Below are 22,444 nucleotides of genomic sequence, written 5' to 3'. Positions count from 1 at the left end.
ACACGAAAATGTATTCAAAATCTATCTTTGGATGCTGGATTTATGGACAGTTCTGCTTTCTATTTCATACCTTATTTTCTGAGGTTAATTTTATATTAAGCATATACTACTTTTATGACAGAATTAATACAATTATTTTATAAGGGAAATATACATAAAATAACCTTTTCCTCTTGTGAATACCTTTAATGAATGTTAACTACATTAACCGTCTGTTTTTAAGCCTCAGATATGTCTGAATTTATGCAAAGCATATTTAATAGTATGTAAACTCAATGTGAAATGCAGTCATGGTTGAGTCTGAACTGTGCATGGACTAATTTTTACTTGTGAATATGATTTTTAATTCTCAGTAAAATTTTGCTCAAGAGTCAGATGTTGGAAGCAATGAAAGAACATGTATAGGTTGATGAAATAATACTCAACTATTTAGCAGTATTCCACACTGTGCTATTGAGTTGTCATACAGTAAACAGAAAGAGAGCCATGTGTGTAAAACTGTGACTTCATGACTAAAATGCAGAAAATGTGTCACCTCTCTAATGAACCTGTGTAACTTCTGTGACTGCCTTAAGTAGAGGAAACAATTAAAAAACAGGTCCTTTTGGAAATCATATATGATATTTTGTGTATCAAAGTCTGATGGTGGCAGCTCCCTGTATATTTATGTATTACACTAGCAGCGGATATTTCAGACACATCAGAAAGTACTCTTGATTCAGTGTCTTTGGCAGTATAATAAAAAAGTGAGGGAGAAATCTCTGCAGTCTCTAATAAGCAGTATATCAGCGAGTACTGTCGGATTCTATAGAAAATTCCACAACATGATTTATTACATTAATTACAGTCATGTGGGTTTCATGCTGCTAAGCCTAAAAAGGGAGCCACATTCTAAAGTTGATTTACGAATATATTTTGGCCGAGATGAAAGTGCTCCTTATTGTGATTAATATAGTCCAATATTTATTCTCTTGTTCTGCCCTTCTTTTACCTCTGGAACGCTTAATTTCTTTTCTGTGACTTGAAATTAAGTTTGAGATTTGAGAATCTTCATCTAGTTTTTATTCACTCCTGTCATCTGGTCTTTCTGCGTTTTTGTGTCTTCTTAGCTGTCACCAAATGTTGCATGTCTTCTACATGAAAAGCATGTTTGAATTCACTCCCTTCTAAGCAAATGTGGCTAACCTAGAGGTGTCTCTAGCTAGACATCAAGACTTGTCAGGTCACACCTAAGATGCTACCGGTCTTTTTAAGGGAAGGCGCAATTGAAAAGAAACCCTCATTTTCTTAATTTAACTCAAATAAGCAGCATTCTTAGAGAGAGAATTCTATGACTTTACCCTTGTTTAGTACTGACTGAATTCATACAGTTATATAATATCTTTTCTTTCAGTGGCACAGTAAGCTTGTCAAATCACAGGATTTTAGGTCATGTGAAATGGAAGGTCTCCTAAGAGCTATACAGATATTAACTCTGGTTGTTTTCATGTATCTGTGACAGGATATATTCAATTATGCACAAATGCCTAATATTGGTGCCTTTATAGATCTAGCTTGGGAGAATTAGCAAATACAGTTGACCCTTGAACAACATGGGTTTGAACTGCTCAGGGTTCGCTTAGACACAAATTTTTTTCAATAAATATATTGGAAAATTTTTTGGAGATTTGGCAACAATTTGTAAAGAACATTTTCTTTTCTCTAGTTTATTGCAAGAATACAGTATATAATATGTATACAAAACATGTATTTGTCAGCTGTTTGTATTATCAGTAAGGCTTCTGGTCAACACAGGCTATTAGTAGGTATGTTTTTGGAGAGTCAAAAGTCATATGTGGATTTTCAACTGCAAGGGAGGTTTGGCACCCTTTATCCCTGCATCATTCAAGGATCAACAGTATTGCTACAAATTAAAGCATTAATAGAAGAGGAACTCAGGTGAAATAGGAAGACTTTGATTTAGTGGGTTGGAACACATTTCTAAGAAGTGATAAGTTTAAAGAGTTGAACTAGATGATTAATGTTCCCAATTTATGTACCCAACACTGAACTAGTCGGTTTGCTTTTCTATCTTAATAAAGTCTCATACAACTCTTAGAGGTACAATTATTATGCCCATTTTATCATAAAAACTGTGGCTTATGTTAAAAAACACTTATTCAGATTCATATAGCTGGTTAAGCAGCAGAGCTGGGATTTGAACCCAGGCATTCGTATTGGCAAAATTGGAGCCTTTGGCCATTTGCTTTACTGTCTGTGTCAAGTGCCCTGAAAGAGACCAAGTAAGATTAGACATGAAAAATTTTTTTTGGCAATTAGGGAAACACGTGTTGAATTTAATAATTTCAGAAGAGTTAAAAAAGATGAAGTCTGAATCAAGTGGTTTTCAGAGGGAAATAATTCTTGAACTCATTCATTTTGTCAAATAATACTAGTTAGTCCAATATTTTTTATATTATTTTTCACTGAAGCAGAAATCACTTAAAACATTTATGACCTGTTTATTATGAAGCAAATGTTCTGCCTGGGAAGTAAAAATATTCAGATCAGAAAATCTGCCGTCCCAGCAGTGTGGCAAGTGCTGTAACTGAGGCTAGACCTGAGCTGAGATTTATTTGAAGGAAGAAGAGGGATTTTCTAGGCCTTGGGGAAAGGGGAGAAGGCATTGTTTATCAAAGCATTGCCCATTGAACCATACCTGTACTAAAATCATCCAAGTACTTGTTAAAAATGTAAACTTCTGTACCATGGTGGCCATAAATTAATTCCTTGTTGTGAGGATCTGCAAGATCAGTGACCAGTCTCTACACATGCAGTATCTTGACCTACCTTCTGATGTACACAGCTCCTTGGCATGATTTAATTTACAGACAACAGTGATAATGCATGAGAAAAAGAATGGTTTTTGTTTTGCCTGTACTTTGTACTCTGTTTTATTTCTAAATATTTATTAAGGAGAAAATTTTCCAGAGACCCTAGAGTCACATAACATATAACCAAGAGAAATGAGCAGATGATAAATGTTTATTTAAGTGATTTCTGCTTGGTCAAAAATACTATCAAAAATCATGCCAGACTAACTGGTTCTGTTCTAAATTTTCATGTTCCTGAATATCTATATGAGAAATGTATGTTACTCCTACTATTAGAAAAGATTAACTGAGCATAAAAATAATTTACTGGTCAGATAACTATAATACCATGCAAGTCTGGCTTCAATTAGTGATGTTAACAATCCTAAAAAGTAGCCTGTGTTTTAAAGTTCTAGGAGAAAGCATGAAAATGTGCAAAGAATTGGGTGTTCAAAGGAGAAAGAAGACACTGACTTTTTTTTCACTTTAGCAAATTATTTAATAAACAGTTCTTTAAATACATAGCTATAATAGTATAGTAACACTTTGATATTCAAGCAATTGTCAGAGAAACTTGGAGAAGCAGAGGAAGTGAAAAACACCAGTACGTGCATTGACAGTTAGCAGTAAATGGAGATTAAGCATTGAAATGATAATGTATTGAATGGGGAATGAGATAAGACACTGACTTTTTAAAAAAATTTTTTATTAAGGTATGATTGATATACGCTCTTATGAAGGTTTCACATGAAAAAACAATGTGGTTACTACATTTACTCATATTATCAAGTCCCCACCCATACCCCAATGCAGTCACTGTCCATCAGTGCAGCAAGTTGCCAGAGATCCACTATGTGCCTTTTCTGTGATACACTGTTCTCCCCATGATCCTCCACACCATGTGTACTAAACATAATACACCTCAGTCCCCTTCTCCCTCCCTCCCCACCCACCTTTCCACAACCCTCCCCTTTGGTAACCACTTGTTCATTCTTGGAGAAGACACTGACTTTTTAAATGCATTTTGTGGTAGTTGAAAAGATATTTCAATTTGTTTTCCACCTTTAAAGTGAATAACTCACTTTTTTTTCTTCAATAAATTGCAGGGGTTAGGAGCTGTTGCTATTTTCAAAGAATTGAAACATGAATGTTGGCAAATATGATTTTTGTAGCTCCTGACAAATAAAATTGAAGTTGGCCTGTTTCCCAAGATTACCACTGAACATTTTTTTTAATACCAAGATAATTTTTCTTAAACATAGTCACAAGAGAATTTAATTTCTTTCAAATGAATACATATATGGAAGAAGTAAGTATCCAATAGCTCCATTATGTCAGTATAATCTCTTTTTAAAGGTGGGGGGGTCAAGATTTGGGGGTAGGGGAGCTATCCCTTGATTTTATGGACTTATTAAGTCTAGTATCAACTCTTGTTAAAGTGTTATTTGTTTTGTTCTTATCGCAATAGTAAGATACTGTCCTGTAGCAATTTTTATGATGCAAGCCCTGAAAAAGATTCAAGTGACCTCATAAGTCATTTCATACAGTTATTATATATGTTCGCATTACCTGTCTGGACCACAGCTGACTCTCTGAAAAGGCTTAACAAAGGGTAAGGTGGCTATGACATTTTGATTGAGAGTCCCAAGATATAATTTTATGCCATGGACTTACGTTTTCAGTCCTTCCTGAGTATCAGTATGGTTTGTCTAAAGTGGATTGTAGAATTACACACACAGTTATCTCAGTAACTTTTCCTTTCAGGTTTGGTATTAATTCAGTCAACAAATGTTTTTTGAATGATATGCTACTTCACAAGTGCTTTTCCAGACCCTGGGAATAAAGCAGTGAAGTCCTGGCTCTTAGGGAATGCACAGCCACTGAGGAGAGACAGATGCTAAACAAGTTTTCAAGTAAGTATGTAGTATCTCAAATGATGACAGATGTATAGGGAAGAAAGTAACAGCATAAAGGGAATAAAGGATGTCGGAAGTGGAGAAATAGGGTGTTGATTTATTTTTTATGAGAGCAGCTTCTTCATATGTTTGACATTTGGAGGTTCTTTGCACTTAGCATCTTCAGTCTCCTCTTCTTTTTGTTTAATTCCCATATAAAACCCTCCATGTGCTGTCCCATTTCTCTAGCTTTATTCCTCCTTCTCCCACTCCCAAACCAAGATTGGTATTTTAGTCTTCCTGAGCACAAGCCAGAATTCTTCCCGTCTCTTTCCCCTTGCACATGTAGTTTCTTCCTGGAATGCCCTACTTTCCAGTTGTTCTTAACCAAATGGTACCCATCCTTTAATACCTAACCCAAGTTCCCATGCCACAACTCAGTGCCTAATCTTGCAGTGCCATGAGTGGTATGTTTAGTTTTATGTGTGTTAGTCATCTCCTCTAGCTTTGATGTAATCCACATAACCATCAGGGACGCCTTTGACTATATCCCACAGTTCTTCTTGAAATGCTGTGAGGCACAGTGGGTACTCACAAACGTGAATTAAATATTAATCCCAACTTCAGTCTCATAATATAAATCTACTCACTAGATTTCTTTTTACTTTCTTTTTTAATTTTCAAATTTAAAATACTGTCTTATTTAGTAAGCTTATGGACTTAGCATTCACTGTTTATAAAGGAAATTTGAACATTTCTTTTCTCTATCAAGTGAAAAGAGTATCTTCTTAAATGAAAATAATAAAGCAGCTAAACATCAGGAAATGTTTCTTATTGCTTCAGATGTATTGCTTTAATAAAATGACAAAAGGGCTGTGATAGCTAAGTTTATTTTTTGTTAAATTGAGTGCTATAGCAATGGAAGGAAATGGATTTGAATTTAAATCTGACATAAATCTCCTTAAATTAAACGAAAAATGCAAGATACTGCACTAATTATGTGTTTTTCCATGCCATCTCCTAACAAGGGAGGAAATAATTGGATTAATGGGGCATGAAGACTATGTAAATAAGTACAGAAAAGCTGTCTGTGTAATAACTTCACTCAGGCTCTTAGTGAGAGTTCCTGAGCAGGGTTGTGACACTTCCTTGGACTCTGCTCCAGGTCACAGGTCTCTTGGAAGTCAGCAATCTAAAACTTTTCTATCTGTTAGCTGCATTTATTGAAAGCCCATTTCAGTGTTCTTGGCTTTATGGGATGGCTTCTCCTTTTAAGAAGCTTGGAATAAGTGTAAGTGAAAAGTGTTACAGTGCTTGTGGATGGTACAGGCAAGAAATAAGTGGCCATTCACTCATCCAGTGACGTCACTCATGCCTTCTACCTGGAGAGTTTATCAGCTCTCCCTATTTATAACCCAGATCATACTAGTGATGCAATGACAGCAAGGACAATTAAAATAGTAGCCCAGCAGGGGGCAGTATGGGTAGGAGCGAGCTAATATAAATTAAAGGTCAGAGAGAAAGGCAGACATTTTTTAAATGCATATTTGAAAGGCATGCACATCCAGAAGTTCTCCCTTTCCTGTCATTCTCAGGTCACAGCTCGAGATGTTCAGTTATTTGAAATACATATGAAGAATTTGTGGATTTGAAATTCTTTCAACAGTTCATATATTTATTGTCAATCTTCATGTATTCATTGAGTAACTCTGGTGTGCTAGAACATATAAGGAGTACTCAGGATTCACAGATGATAAATACATGAAAAATAACATAACTAATGGGGCATAGAAACTATATAAATAAGTAGAGGCAAGCTGTCTGCTTAAAAACTGTGCTCAGCCTGTCTCTTAGCATTGCTTTCCCCTTAAGGAGGTCACAGCCTAACAGAGAGGTGTGAGATTGAATGAAATAAATATGGCAGAATAATAAGAATGTAATTCATTAAATAATGGTGTTCCATCATCATTTAAGATTAGGTAAGAGTGACTTAAATCTCTATCCCATAGCTTTTGCAAACTTGAATACCTTTCCTTCTTTTTTGGGATAGGGAGAGGGGAAAGGTAAGGTGGTGGTTGACTTGCATAAGCCCTTGTTCTCTCTGGCTCTGACCTTCTGTTTCCACTGAGGTGGCTCACATGATGGATCATTTTGCTGTCTGGGAATGTTTTGTACCAGGTCATCCAGATGTGAACTGAGCCCTATTTACACAAGGCAGAGTTTATTAAAGATTTCCTTAGCTTGGTAGGCTTATATCATAGCAGAGCTGTGCAAATGCAACTGTAGTTTTCTGACCAACTATTTTTCAATGATAAAATATAAAGTCATTATTAAGGCCTACAAGGCCTGCCGTGATCTGACCCTGGTGGGCATTCAGACCTTTCCTTGTACCCCTCTCCCTTTTGATCTCTTCACTCCAGACACACTGATGTTCTTTCAGTTTCTCAAGTTGAGTTTCCACTGTATGGACTTCTCATGTGCTCTTCCCTCTACTCTTCCTCCTCCTACAGTTTGCAGGACTGGCTTCTCATTCTTAGGTCTTCTTAGAGAGTCCTTCCTGGAATATCCATCTTTAAGTAGGTCACTTATTGTCCTCACAATACTGTTATTTTTCATCATAGCATTTGTGTCAGTTTGTCTAAGATTTACTTATTTGTACTGTCTGTTTTCATTCACTCTGGTAAATTCCACAAAAGCAAGGGCTGTTATCATTAGGCTCATCCCTGTAGATTCAGCCTACTTAATCCATAACATGTTTTAGTTAATCATTAACTGTGCTTGAATGTATGAATGAGGAGGCTCAGCAGGACTTGATGGATTAGCTGTAGAAGAGAGGGAGAGAAGGTATCAGAGATGCTCAGTTTTCAGGCTTGGGCAAACAGGTAGGTGGCAGAGGGACTGACCAGGTAGATGAGCGGATTTGTGGGGACAGAGCCTAAGTTATATTTTAGGTCTGAGTACACATATTGATTAGGCTGTTAGGTACAGTAGGTTTCCAGGAGCCATAGGAAATGTGATTCTGATACCTGCTTATTCACTGTCTAAAACTTTGTTTCTAATTGTTAAATACCTGACAATAAAAAAGAAATTTGCTTAGAAAAAATAATTTGTACTTAAATATTTTTGGCTGCCACCTTGTCTTCTCCATCCAGTTTTCTAGGCCTTTTGAATTTTACCCACATTCAGTTTTTTTTAATTTGTTATCAATCACAGCCTAATATGGTAAAACTGTTTTGCTCATCTCAGTGCATGCTTTCTTTTCTCTAATAACAGTGACTCATTTAGTTTGCTGTTGAATTGTATGCATACTTCTCAAGAATTGAAAGTGATTTTTATAGTATACCTCCTTTCCTTATTATTTTATATATATATATTTTTTAATTTTGTTATCATTAACCTACAATTACATGAAGAACATTATGTTTACTAGGGTCCCCCCTCTACCAAGTCCCCCCCACAAACCCCATTACAGTCATTGTCCATCAGCATAGTAAGATGTTGTAGAATCACTACTTGTCTTCTCTGTGTTGCACAGCCCTCCCCATTCCTGCTCCCCCACATTATACATGCTAATCGGAAAAAGCCCCTTTCTTCTTCCCCGCCCTTATCCCTCCCTTCCCACCCATCCTCCCCAGTCCTTTTCCCTTTGGTAACTGTTAGTCCATTCTTGGGTTCTGTGATTCTGCTGCTGTTTTGTTCCTTCAGTTTTTCTTTGTTCTTATACTCCACATATGAGTGAAATCATTTGGTATTTGTCTTTCTCCACCGGGTCTATTTCACTGAGCATAATACCCTCTAGCTCCATCCCTGTTGTTGCAAATGGTAGGATTTGTTTTCTTCTTACGGCTGAAAAATATTCCATTGTGTATATGTACCACATCTTCTTTATCCATTCATCTACTGATGGACACTTAGGTTGCCTCCATTTCTTGGCTATTGTAAATAGTGCTGCAATAAACATAGGGCTGCATCTGTCTTTTTCAAACTGGGCTGCTGCATTCTTAGGATAAAGTCCTAGAAGTAGAATTCCTGGGTCAAATGGGATTTCTATTTTGAGCATTTTGAGGAACCTCCATACTGCTTCCCACAATGGTTGAACTAATTTACATTCCCACCAGCAGTGTAGGAGGGTTCCCCTTTCTCCACAACCTTGCCAACATTTGTTGTTGTCTGTTTTATATTTTTATTGCAATAAAAAATTGATATATAATATTATGTTGGTTTCAGATACAACATAGTGATTGGATAATTGTATACGTTACTAGATGCTTGCCACAATAGGCATAGTTACCCCATTATCATACCAAGATATTACAGTATTATTGGTTAAATCCTCTGTTTTGTACTTCCATTCCTATGTCTAACTTATTTTGCAATTTTCAGTTTGTACCTCTCTATCCTCTTTACCTACTCACACATCCCTTCACCACCCTCCTATGGTAACCAAAATCTGTTGTCTGTATTTGTGGGTCTATTTTTTTTTTTTTTTTTTTTTTTTTAGATTCCACATATAAGTGAAATCATATGGTATTTGTCCTTCTCTGCCTGGTTTATTTCACTTAGCATGATACCCTCTTGGTTCATCCATGTGTCACAAATGGCAAGACTTCCTTCTTTTTATGGCTGAGTAATATTCCATTGTATATATGTACCACATCTTCTTCATCCATTCATCTATTAATGGGCACTTGGATTGCTGTCATATCTTTGCTATTATAAATAATGCTGCAGTGAACATAAATGTTCATGTCTTTTCAAATTAGTGATTTCATTTTCTTTAGGTAAATTGCCAGGAGTGGAATTGTTCAGTTGTATGGTAATTTTTTGAGGACTCTCCATATTATTTTTTCCATAGTGGCTGAACCAATTTACATTCCCACCAACAGTGTAGGAGGGTTCCCTTTACTCCACATCCTCGCCATCACTTATTTCTTGTCTTTTGGATAGTTGGCCATTCTGACAGGTGTAAGGTGATAATCTTATTATGGTTTTGATTTGCATTTCCCTGATGATTATTTATGTGGAGAATCTTTTCATGTATCTGTTGGCCATCTGTATATCTTCTTTAGAAAAATGTCTGTTTAGGGCCTCCACCTACCTTTTAATTGGATTATTTGTTTTTTTGGTGTTGAGTTGTATGAGTTCTTTTATGTATTTTGGTATTTGCCCCTTGTTGGATATATCATTTGCAATTATATTCTCCCATATGGTAGGTTGCCTGTTTGTTTTGTTGAAGGTTGTATACCTTCTTTTATTTGTGTTGAAAACAGTTTTTGTTTATCATCAGCATTAAACAATAGAGCTATTTAGAATCCAACTTATATTTCTTACTACATACAGCCAAGTACAATTTAATGAAGTTTGACTGCTGAGTTTTTGATGAAAGCCAGAATCTTCTTATGAATGTAACCATTTTTCATGGAGTGGATTTCATATGATCAGAAAGCATTCAGCAAACATTTATGGGACCCCTGCTAAGTGCAAGGCACCAGGTTAGGGACTAGAAGTTACAGTAGTCTCTCGTTCAAATGTAAAGAACTGGATCAGAATTCTGGCTTCTCTTTAAAATCACTTTAAAATAAGAGAAACAGAAACAAACATTTTCTTTTAGAAACCAGAAGTCTTCTGCTAGAAACACAGTATTTATTTAAGAAGGGCTGCCAGATGCAGTAATGAAATGCAGATTCAGATATGACGCCAGGAAACATGACTGTAGAACTCAGAGGGAGGTGTAAGAACTGTTTTCCACTGAGGTGGTGCATGCGGAGCAGCAAATTAAAAATCGTTTTTAAAGAACTAGAATTAAGAACTTGGGTTGGTGGTGAGAGCTTCCCTGGACCTTGTTTGATTCCAGAGAATAGCAGAGGAGGCAGGACTGAGTAAACAGACCATACACACTGTCTTCTTTGTGGGAAGTGGTAAGCCAATGTGACAACGTAGTAGAGAGATACTTGAGTTTATGGCTTGAAAGGGCACACTGTGTACCAGAAAAAAGGTGGATGTACAGTGATCAACACTGAGAATAGCCTAATAAAGTTAGTGCCCAAGAAATAGTCATTTAGATGTCAATGCCATCTGGACAAAAAAAGCAGTCAAGAGATTTAGAAGGGAGAGAGAAAGATTATGTTGACCACTGGCTTCTGTATGGCAGCACTGAATTCTAGATGGCAGAATTAAGCCACATTGCTCTTGTCTTGGGGGGATGGGCAGTGGCATGAGTGGAGAGTCTTGTATCTAGTCAAACTGTTGTTCAGGTAAAAACAATAAAAGTCTAAAGATACTCTATGAAGTTCAAGACCTCAGGAAAACATAGTTTTCACAAAGACTTTTTGAATAAGGTACTAGAGGACAAACTTTAGCCACATGGAGAGAGAGACTGGCAAAACACTGGTGGTAAGCATTGGTTCTATCTGTGTAATTGGAAGACCAAGACCAAACTGTGGAAATTATTATTAAAAACAGAATATTATAAATTATTTTATAAATATTGTAGTAAATAATAAACCACCCCAATGTAGAAATGCATAATTTTTAAGTTGGGAGAATTCAGGAGAGAATGTGGGAAAGAGTATAAACCAAGATTTAAAAGATAAAGCTAATAATTCAAGTAATAGAGTATTCCGATATTTGAAGGTGTAAAGGTAATACTAGAAGAACTAAATCAAATAATAGAATAAAAAGCTGACAGTTACAAGGAATAAGAAAGATAAATTGAAAATGATTAGTTGGAGGAGAAATAAGTATATGGCATATTAAATTTTGACATTGTTTTTAATTTTGATATTTATATTAACTTTGACATTGTTTATATATATATATTATTATGTACTGTATAAAATTAGAGGATTTGTGGTATGATGCAAAGTCATCAAAATAATGATAACCACTAGGAAAATTAACAAAAGAATATAAACTGGAAGAAGTTTCTTAACCCCTAAAAGGGGATTACTGGAATAGATGACCCCCTTTCAGTCTCTGGCTGTCGTTATCCTGCCTATGGATGAAGCTAACACAAGGAAGAGGGTTCAGCCAAGAGAAAGAGAAGCTGAGCAAGAGTCCTGGTGCCTCACATTTATTATGATCACAGGAACTAAGATTAAATGAAATAACAAATAGAATGAGAAAGGAAACTTAAGAGAATAAATCCTAAGAGTTCTTGTCACTGGGAGAATTTTCTTTTCTTTTTTATTATGTCTATATGAAATAATGGATGTTAACTAAACCTATTGTAATCATTTCACAATATATGTAAATCAAACCATCATGCTGTAATGTACAAACTTATCCTTAAAACTTATACAGTAATGTATGTTGACTATTTCTCAATAGAACTGGGGGAAAAGTCTATACAGTAATGTACAGTATACAATATAAACACAACTAATATGGGAAAAAAAAGATAAACTCAGTGTTAACTCTCAAATTGGATCACAAACCAAAATCCAATTATATTATATGCAGGTGTTACTGTTATCAAATCAAATATTTGCATTTCTGATGGCACACTAAAAAATAACAGCTTATGGGGCAGAATACTCAAAGCCTATGCAACTTTATAATCAGATCACTTAAGTAACCGAACTAATTCTAATAAAAATACTGGGATAGTTTGAAAGACATGATAAACTTCTAATGAAAAATGATATAATACAGTAAATGTAGGAATCTACTATAAAAAGTTGTTTTCAAGGTCAAGTTATATGAATAATGATCTACAATCACCAGTATTATTTAACAGCTAGATGGCTATCTAGAGAAATTTCAAGTTGGTGTCAGCCTTTTAACACCAAACTAAATATTTAGATATTAAAAATGAAATTAAGAATGTTTTAGAGGAAAGAAACCGTAAGAGAATTGTTTTATGGCTTCAAAGTGGGGAAGACATATCTAAATATGTCACAAATATAAAAGACATTTAAATAGATAAATTTAGTTCTAGAAATATAACCAAGTCACAAAGACAAAAGACAAACTAAAAAATAATGTGTGTGTACACACACACACACACATCACAAAGGGCTAAGTATAATAAGGCTAAGTAAATAATTTGTACATAAATATTAAGGCTACATATAAATGTAAAATTCCTAAGTATGTCTAGAGCTAATATAAGTCAATATAAAAAAGAAAATGGATAGTGGACAAAAGGAATTCCCAGAAAGACAATGAGAAAATGCAGGAGGCTAATAAGTATTTGAAAAAAAATTAAATCCCATTTATCATAAAAGAAATGCAAAATAAAACTACAATATATATTCTATGAATTAAATAAGGAAACATTAATAAGTTTGACAGTACATTATGTTTAGGAAGGTGCAATTAAACCAGTGCTTTTATACCTTATCATGGAAATATAAGTTGGTACAACATATGTACAGAGCAATAGCAATATAGCAGTTCTTTTGGAAATTCATTCTGTATATATACTTTCCCATGCATGAGAAATGTCATGAGTACAAGGACATCTATTGAAGCATTGTTTGTAATAGCAAAAAGATGGAAATAATGCAAATGTCCATCAGTAGCAAATTAGGGGATTAAGATAAATATATCATGATATGTCCATATAAAATATTTTACAGCTGTTAGATTGAGGCAACTCTATGGAGCTACCTCTAACACACTGTAATAGTAAAAAACAGAGTGTAGAATAGGATGTATAGTATATACCCTCCTCCCTTTTGAAAGGAAATAAATGTATGTGTGCATATAAAAGCCCCAAAATTATACCCAATAAATTAGTAATATTGGTTGCCAGGCAGAGGGAAACATGGTGACAAGGAGAAGGAATGGAGAATGATTTGTTTTCAACTCTATACACATTTCTATCTTTTAGATACTGTACTGATTGCTGTATTGCCTGTTCAGATTTTATTAATTAAAATCAAATGGATCATGGTCTATATTGAAAAAATTAATTTCTATCTCAGAACATATAGGTGGATTGTTAATGGATAGCAGATCAAAATGTGGAAAGTAAAACTAAAGCTCTTGAAAGAAGCATCTTCCATGCCTTTGGAATAAGCAAGATTTCTTAAACAAGATGCAAAAAGTGTGACTGTAAAGGAAAAAAAAAGTTCTAATTGGATTAACAATTATTGTTTATTAAAGACACCATTAAGAAAGTGAAAAGGCCAAGCCACAGATTGGGAGGAAATATTTGCAATATGTATATCTGATGAAGACTTACAGAATATGTTAAAACTACAAACAGCAAAAAAAAAAAGGGCAGGAAATCCAATAGAAAAATGACTTGGACAGGCACTTCAAAAAAGAGAATATCCAAATGGCCAATAAACGTATGACAAGGTGTTCAACTTCATTAGTCATAAGGGAAATGAAAATTAAAACCACAATGCAGTACTGCTGTACACTCACTGGAATGGCGAAAATAGAAAAGACTAACCTTGTTTAGTGTTTAGTTTAGATAGGAAGCAACCTTGAACTCCCTCACACTCATGTTTGAGCGGGTAAATTGTTACAACCACTTTGGAAAATTGGTTGTATCTGTTAAAGCTGAACAAATAATTTCTATAACCCAGCAATTCCACTTCTAAGTAAACACCCAACAGAAATGCATCCACGTGATCACCAAAAGACACCTACTAGAATGTTCATAACAATTTTATTGGAAACAGCCCCAGACTGAAAACTACCCACATGTCTAATAATATGGAACGACAGTGATATATTCACACAATGGAAGGGTTACACAGAAATGAGGATAAATTATCTACAACTACGAAACAGTGTAGATGAAACTCAGAAGCATAGTTTTGATTAACAGAAGCCAGACACAAGAGTTCATCCTCTTAAGATTCCATTCATGTAAGTTATACTAACAGGCCAAACAAATCTGTGATGTTTCAAGTCAGGATAGCTGTTATTTTTGATGAGAGGGATTAACTGGATGAAGAGGACATGCAGAAGGTTTCTGGGGTGCTTCTCGTGTACTTTTCCTTGATGTGGACACTGAACTCAGTTTGTGAAAATTAATTGCATACACATAAATGACCACTGTTGTAGGTATGTTATAATATACCTAATACCTATAATATACCTAATACCTTTTAAAAGGAAGTGTATCAAATTTTTCTAAAACTAGAGATAAATGCAAGATGATTTTAACAGTTTTGTACTTTATTATCAATCATCCCTGGTCTTACTTGTTTTTATAATTAGCCGAAAAACTTATTTTTATCACTTGACTTTAAAGCCATTAATTCCCCATAGTCATGCAAAATGAGTGAGGGTTTCTCTACTCTCAGACCTTTTCTGTGGCACATTCCAGGCAGTTAGGAAAGGATAAGATAATGTCATTTTTCTTTAGTTTTAGTTTCCTACATACACAGTGACTCTTAACTGAGATTGAAGCCAATTAGTAAAGGGGGAAAAAACCTTGAAAACAAGGTGGGGCTGAGGATGTGTTGGTCAACTGGTGTGTGAGCATGGTGCTAAAAATGTGGTTGGAGAAGATGCCAACATAAGACAGCTGACCGCCTCCCCCAGGGAATGTGCAGATGAAAGATTCTGAACCCTTCTATAGTCTTAATTTCCTCTGTTTCTTAATTAAGTCTAGGAGACTTAAACTCTTTTACTCACATGCCCCTTAAGAAAACTGTATACCATTCACCGTTTTTTAAATTGACACTCAAAGGTTTTCAACATTAAGTTCTAATCAGTTTATCTTTGTAAAAAGAAGTTAGAAAATATTGAATATTGTATGAAGTGAAGATGAGAATTGATTGTAACTAGAATTAATTATTTTATGTGATTTGGTAATAGTTATTAAGCATCTTGTGAATAAAAGCATGCTGAATCTGAAAGAATTGAATAAAATGTTAAGCCTCTATTTTGTCTTGAATGTTCTGATAATCATGCAGAATATTCAAATTCTACTTAAAAGAATCAACCTTACTAACCTGTAACCCCTTCAGAAGTCCTAAATTCAGTCCCACATATGTATAAGACAGGGAAGGACGAGAAGCGTGATAGGTTTTTAATCATGGATTTATAAATTTTGTTTGGTCCTCAAAGTCTTTTACACTCCAGAATATGTACCGTAGTAGGTTTGGGACAGCAACATGTGCAAACTCAGTCTTCATCTCTGACAAGTAAGTTTTAGAAAGATTCTTTGTGAAAGTTGAGGAACTAGAAATTACTTCCCTAAAATTGTCTATGAAAAAAGTCTTCATTTGAAACTTGTTGACTGCTGTGATAGATATCTAAACAAGTAGCCAAAATAAACAGATGTGTTCACCCCTTTGGTTTTACATGTAAACAGAGAAGCCAGCAAGGTAAAAGGTTGCATGCAGCCTGTGGCCTTCATCTTCTTGATGGAAAGATGTACATCTTTATTGCTACATATAAACACTGTCAACTCTAAAATAGCATAATCAAAGTGAAGTTTAATGAAGAATAAGATATACTTTGGTATGTTTGAATTTTGGAAATATGATCTCAAAAATGTGCCTATAAAAATACCTAATTAGCTTACTGAATTTTAGTTCGTTTCATTTTATAAAGTTATAAGGATTTTGGTAATTATATCTTAGAACTGTCATTTTAAAATAACATGGTCATTCATTAATGTGTATAGTAATACAAAAACTTGTGTTTTATGAATAAAATTCACTTTATTAGAAATTTTATTTTTATTATTGTATTATTGTGGTTAGTACAAAGACTTCCACTGAGCAATCCTACAAATTAAAGTGTTCCTAAATAAGATAATAAGGATAAAACATTTACCTTATACGTTAGAATCAGAAATAACATTTTTATGTTGTTTTAAATTAAACTTGATGCTTGTCTCTCAGTAATCATTAGGATAGCCTGATTTTCTGCTGTATAATTTAATTTTTAGAATTTCTGAGTTCCAACCCAGACCATGTCTGACATAATGGTGATTCGTGACAAAATGTTTTTCTTATTACATTAAAATCCCAGACTTAAATTACATATTACCAAAAGGGAATCATATAAATGATATCATTGAACTTAATCATTATTTTTAAAAATTGAGTAAAACAATTTTCTTTCACAAGACTTAAGTACCAGAATTTTGTTTCCCAAAGTGGGTTCTCTTGAACCTCATCCTGAGCATGGGCATACTAGGTAAAATGTACTTCCTTGATCTTTTGATCGAGTATCCTGAATGATTCTGACACACACTGTGGTGTGAGAGCCACTCTCCAGAGCAGCATTACTTAATCGTGGGTGATCCTTAATGGAAAGAGGCACCTCCAGTCCTTCCTAGATTAACTAATTTAGTCCTTGCTGAATTAATAAAATAAAACAACTTACCCAGGAGGGATATACTCTTTCTTACATCTTGATTATAGTAGCCTAATTGAAATTTCATTGTCCTGTACTTTTCGCTGTTAAGTTTTATCCTCATTATTTTCCAAAATACCAAATACCTTTATTGCGTATTGCTACCCTGCAGTTACAAACAGAATATTTGTAAACTGTGTTTACCTGAATTGCTATAGATTAAGTGTTGAATTAACTGCTGTAAATGATCTGTTTAATAATTCTTAACTCTAGATCTCTAGAGATGTGTTAAATAACAAATCAGAGTATTTTAATTTAATTCAATAAAATGGAACCAGTACAACCTGTTTTCACAAATGAAGTGATTGACAATGAGTGTGTCAGCTCTAGTGGGGCCCTTGCACACTGCAGTAGGATAAACAGCACATTTCTGTCTCACATTCTTCCTAAATCAAAGGCTGCTTTTATCTCACTCTTAACACAAACACTCATGCACTAAACTACGTGCCAGTGACATGAGCACCTCATTTTGATTGTAATGGGCCATACTCTTGTTTAGTACATCATTTGTGAAACTGAAGTTGGCTATTATAATGCAGCAGGCATGTAAATAACATATATTAGTGATCTCTGTAAAACGAATTCCTTCTTTCCCTGTTCACTATAAAAGAAAACTTTATTTCAGAGTAGAAAGTACATTGTCTGTACTCATCAACACCCTCTCTATCCCTCCCCTCCCCAATTTGTTGCAGACCAGGATGAAAGAGCAGCTGAGCTCAGCAGGGAGCAGAATGAGAAAACCATCCGGAGCACGCAGACCGCGCTCCGCAATTTCCGCGAGTTCCTCATCTCCAAGTATCCTTCTGAAACAAGAGAGATTTATGTCATCCCTTGCAAGGAGTTGGATGCCTATTTGGCTTCTTTCTTTGTGGATGCCAGGCAGAAGGATGGGTCAGAATATGAACCCAACAGCTTGGCCAATTACCAATGTGGACTTGAACGGTACCTGAAAGAACACAGGTACGGCTACAGTATCACCAGGGATAAGGAATTCAAGCGTTCCCAGGAGGCCCTGAAACAGAAGCAAATTGAACTCCGCTGCAAAGGAAAAGGAAATAAGCCACACAAGTCCATGAAGCTCACCTTTGCTGATGAGCTCATTCTGCGGAAAAGAGGACTGCTGAGCCGCTATAACCCCGAGGGTCTGCTTAACCTTGTCTGGCTCAACAACACAAAAGCTTTTGGGCACTGCACAGGCTTCCATGGATCTACCTTGAAGTGGGGTGACATCCGGCTCCGAGTAACAGAAACAGGGCTCGAGTATTTAGAGTGGATGGGTCAAGACACTGGTGACCTGAATGCCAAAACCAAAAGAGGGGGGACAGACTCTCGTGTGTATGCTACCCAGCACGCCCCACAGACCTGCCCCGTGCAGGACTATAAGGAGTATGCCCAGCGGCGGCCACCTGCCATGCGCTACGAGGATGCCCCTTTCTACCTGTCCATCAAGCCAGTCGTGAACTTGGCGGCTCTGCATTGGTACAATTGTCAGGCCCTCGGCAAAAACAAGCTGGCCAAGATGGTGAAGACCATGTGTGAGAAAGGCAACATTCCAGGCAGGAAAACCAACTTCAGTGTGTACCAGAGCTGCAGCACCTTGTCTGAAGCCCAGAGCAACCAGCTGGTGCTCATCTGTAACAGTCTGAGCCAGCAGGCTGCGCAGTCGGTGGCTGGGCACTCCAGCAGTGGCAATTTCATCGTCTCGGCCTCCTATGACTCTTCCTCTGACACTGCTTGACCAGGTGGCTTGAGCAGGACCCCAGTTTGGTTACTGTATCCAGAAAAACTGATTATACACACTTCTCGTTCCCTTTCCTCTCCCATCAGTGTTAACTTTATAAAAATACAAATATATAATATATTTTTCTTTTTATAAATAAGCCAATGGAGATAGTTTAGTATTACTAACATAGTATTTATAGGCTTAAAACAAATGTACTTGTGGGTGATTAAATGTAATTACTATTACAGACTTTACAAAAACAGTGGTTCTCAGGCAACACAAAGTAGAGAAGGAACTCCGTTTCTGGAAAAAAAAACTGTCAAAAAGGAAACCAAGAGTCATCCTAGACATGTGTATCCTCAACTCCTGCTTTTCCTCGCCACCTCATCTCTTTTTTAGTCACTTAACAAATGTCTTAATTTTTTTAATTTTTGAAATTCTGTACTAATCAGGGGGAAACAACACTTTACTGCTTATACAAAATAATTATATTCAGTCAGATCCAGAATATGAAAGTGTTGGTGTAAGACTGACAAATTATTTACATCTTTTTTTTTAGGTCAATTAGAATAATTTTAGCTCCTGTGCCTCATTTTATTTTATTTTTTTTTGTAATGTATGAAAGTTTAGATGTTTAGCTAACACTTTTTTTCTTCTTGGGGCAAAGAGGGTAGGAGGGGGGAATAAAGGTGCCATTCTTTTTGGAAGATACATAATTTTTAAATAATACGCAAAAGTCCGATATTGTGGCAAAAAAGTCTGCTGTGGACCTTTTGGGGTGGAATCAACTTCATTTCATGATTTTTCTTCATAGAGAGGCGTCCTGTACAAGAGGCTGACAATATCCTGCTTTACTTTTTTTATATAAATAATGACAGTAGCCACCATTTTTGAGCCAGTATGTGTGACAGCACTGTGCTATATGACTTACCTCTATCACTTATATAATAGTTAACTAATTGCATGAAAATCAGAAAATTCAGATAAGCATAAAGAAAATAATATAAATCTGCTAGCCAAAAATAACCATCATTAATATTTTGGTAAATATTTCTTCAGGCATTTCAGTACATATGTATTTATTTTGATAGGCAGTGTCTTAAATTCTTTCAACAACTTTGAAAAGGTTAGTTATCTCCATTTTATGTTGAGATCAAGACAATTCGTTTGATAATAGACAAGGAAATGGTACTGTCATATAACTCCAGGATTTTTTCTATTTACCTTTCTTAATTCCAACTCATAATGTTTCCAGTGATTTGAGCCAGAAATGGGGACACGGTATCTTACCATCTCTTAAGACTGATTAAAAGGAATGCTGAGTAATCTATCCTGACAGCACATGGTGTCCCCTAGTCCCCTCTCATATTCATTTCAACCATAGGAGCTCTTTCTCCCAGTTCTCTTTGCAGAATTTTCCTGTTCTCCTTATTCTATAACTGGTTTATGAGTATACAGGACAGCCTACTGTAAAAGAACTCTTTTTTTAAAAATGAAGTGGTTTTTTACATGGATAATCACTCATGTTTAAAAAAAGTTTTCTATAAAACATTCAAAATGTGAATGTGCATTTTACGTTTAGCATTGAAATAGTTTTAAAAATTCTTGATATGTTTTGACAGCAAAGTAAGTTTATCATGAAGAAAGCTAGTCAGTATGCAATGAGAAAGCAGAACTAGGAGATTTGAAATCCCTATTTGTGTTTATTAAGGTACTAAAATGAAACTCTCCTGTTTAATCCTATTTTATTTTCATTTAGAAGAACACAAATTGAGAATGTAAATTATTATTTATTTATTTATATTTGGCTTTCATAACTCAAACCAAATAGAAGCATTGTAACATTTAGATTTAGAAAACTATTTTCTGAAGAATGGCTTGGTAGACGTTTAGCTGAATTACAGTATCTCTTTGGATTAGTGAAATTATGAAAAGTTATCTGCAACTACCTCTAAATTTTGTGTTTTTATATAAACAATTCTAAGGACATACTACTGCCAGTTGCCATTTTTATTATTTGTTACTGTAACTTAAAAAAATCATGTCCATATTGTGACATTGGTAGATGCCAAAATCATGTATGTGCTTAATCAAGAATTCAGTAGTCCATCAGGTGTTCACTACAACCAAATGTGCTGCCTTTCCAGACAATCATGCGTTTCATAAGAAAACAATAAAACCATATTTGCAAAGTTTACACTTAAAGGTCAGTGTATGTCATGTAAGAAATTGTCCATTGCCCCTTGCGTGACTCTGGAAGTTTTGCACCGTCTACAACAAAAATGCCAAACCCATTTGTCAGCATTTGGATGCCACAGCTGCATAAATTCAGTCTTTCTTTTATATTCATTTGAGTGACTGGCTGTAGAAAACCATAGATGGTAGCAATTTTCTTTTTAAGTAAAGTTTGAAAAGGTTAAGATATTCAGGATGTTTACCCAATGGAGCTTATTCTTAATGATTCCATTTCTTATCATGGTCAATGGGGCTGGTCTAAATATGATTCAAAAATATCAGCTATTTAAAATATTGGTTATTTTATGTTAAAATTTCCCTATGTTAATTTACTTTTCCCACTGTTAAATCATTTCCTGATTCACAAAGAACAGTCTGAAAATTTTCTAGCATAGATCAGGTCTTTTGGTTTTTCAGTTAGATCATTGTTAGCTGAAACTTCCATCACATTAGTTTGTCTAAATTGTTTGGCTTAGCTTCTAGACCCATGCCTAGTAAGAATGTGCATATTGTCATCAATGACATTTATTGAGTATTTACAGTGTACCACAGTACTCTGTGCTTCTGTGAGTTGTTTCACCTAAGTCTCACAATAGTCTTGTGAGGGTAGGTATCATAATTTCTCTCTTACTAATGAGGAAATCCAGATGAATCAAATGGTTTGCCCATATCACAGTTAATACATGAGAACATTGGGATCTGAACCTAGATCTAGTACCTACTAGGTACCCTTTGCTGCAACTGCTTGTTGACACAATGATTTGCTGTACTTTTGTAGACCCTCTGAAGTGATCAGTTCTAAATGAAGATCCTGGTGTAATCAAATCATCAGTGTTCGATGCTGAGTTGATTGAGAGCAGCGCCCTCACCTGGCATGTTTGTTAGCACAACATTAGGGCCGTTACTGTAGTTATTTTTGAGATGGGACATCAGCAGAACTTGTTAACCCCCGGCCATGTGAAGAGAGCAAAAGTTTGTCACTCTTGAACCCTTACCTTTGTCAGGGATATGAGTGTACAAGTGCACAGTAATTGTTTTTAAAAATGATTGTCATTTGTTCTTACCTCAAAAAAGCCAAAAATCCAAGAGAGTTACTTATAATTCAGACAGAAGGGGGAGATTCTCAGCAGAGAGAACACCTTTCTTTAAGCCCAGAAGCTGATACTGCCGTCTACCAAATACTGCAATTGATTGCCAGTTTGCCAGGGAGTTGGGTCTTGCCTGCATATTTGGTGCCAGCAAATTAACTATTTAATGGAGGACTTTAATGTTGTTATTACTTTGTTTTTGTTTTTTAATCAAAATTGTTTTAAACAGAAGACTTTTGGAGAGGAATGCTATCCTTATGATTCTCAGAGATGGACTGTGAAACCAGAATTTTTCTAGTTTGTCTCTGTAGTTTA

General features: G+C 35.4%; 1 protein-coding gene across 2 annotated transcripts in view; it reads left to right on the top strand.

Annotated features, from left to right (window-relative positions):
- The window catches only part of KIAA1958 (KIAA1958 ortholog), a 165,937-nt gene that overhangs the window by 94,959 nt on the left and 48,534 nt on the right, over positions 1-22,444 (top strand). The window contains exon 3 of one of the 2 annotated variants that reach the window (XM_037027370.2): positions 17,776-17,859. The exons of the other annotated variant lie outside the window; for it this stretch is intronic. Coding sequence (XP_036883265.1) covers positions 17,776-17,859 — 84 coding nt within the window. The remainder of the gene's footprint in view (positions 1-17,775; positions 17,860-22,444) is intronic. 2 annotated transcript variants of the gene reach the window in all.

This window comes from Manis javanica, chromosome 2 (genome assembly GCF_040802235.1).
Source record: "Manis javanica isolate MJ-LG chromosome 2, MJ_LKY, whole genome shotgun sequence".
In the NCBI taxonomy this organism is placed as follows: Eukaryota; Metazoa; Chordata; class Mammalia; order Pholidota; family Manidae; genus Manis; species Manis javanica.
This window is presented reverse-complemented; position numbering and strand designations above follow the sequence as displayed.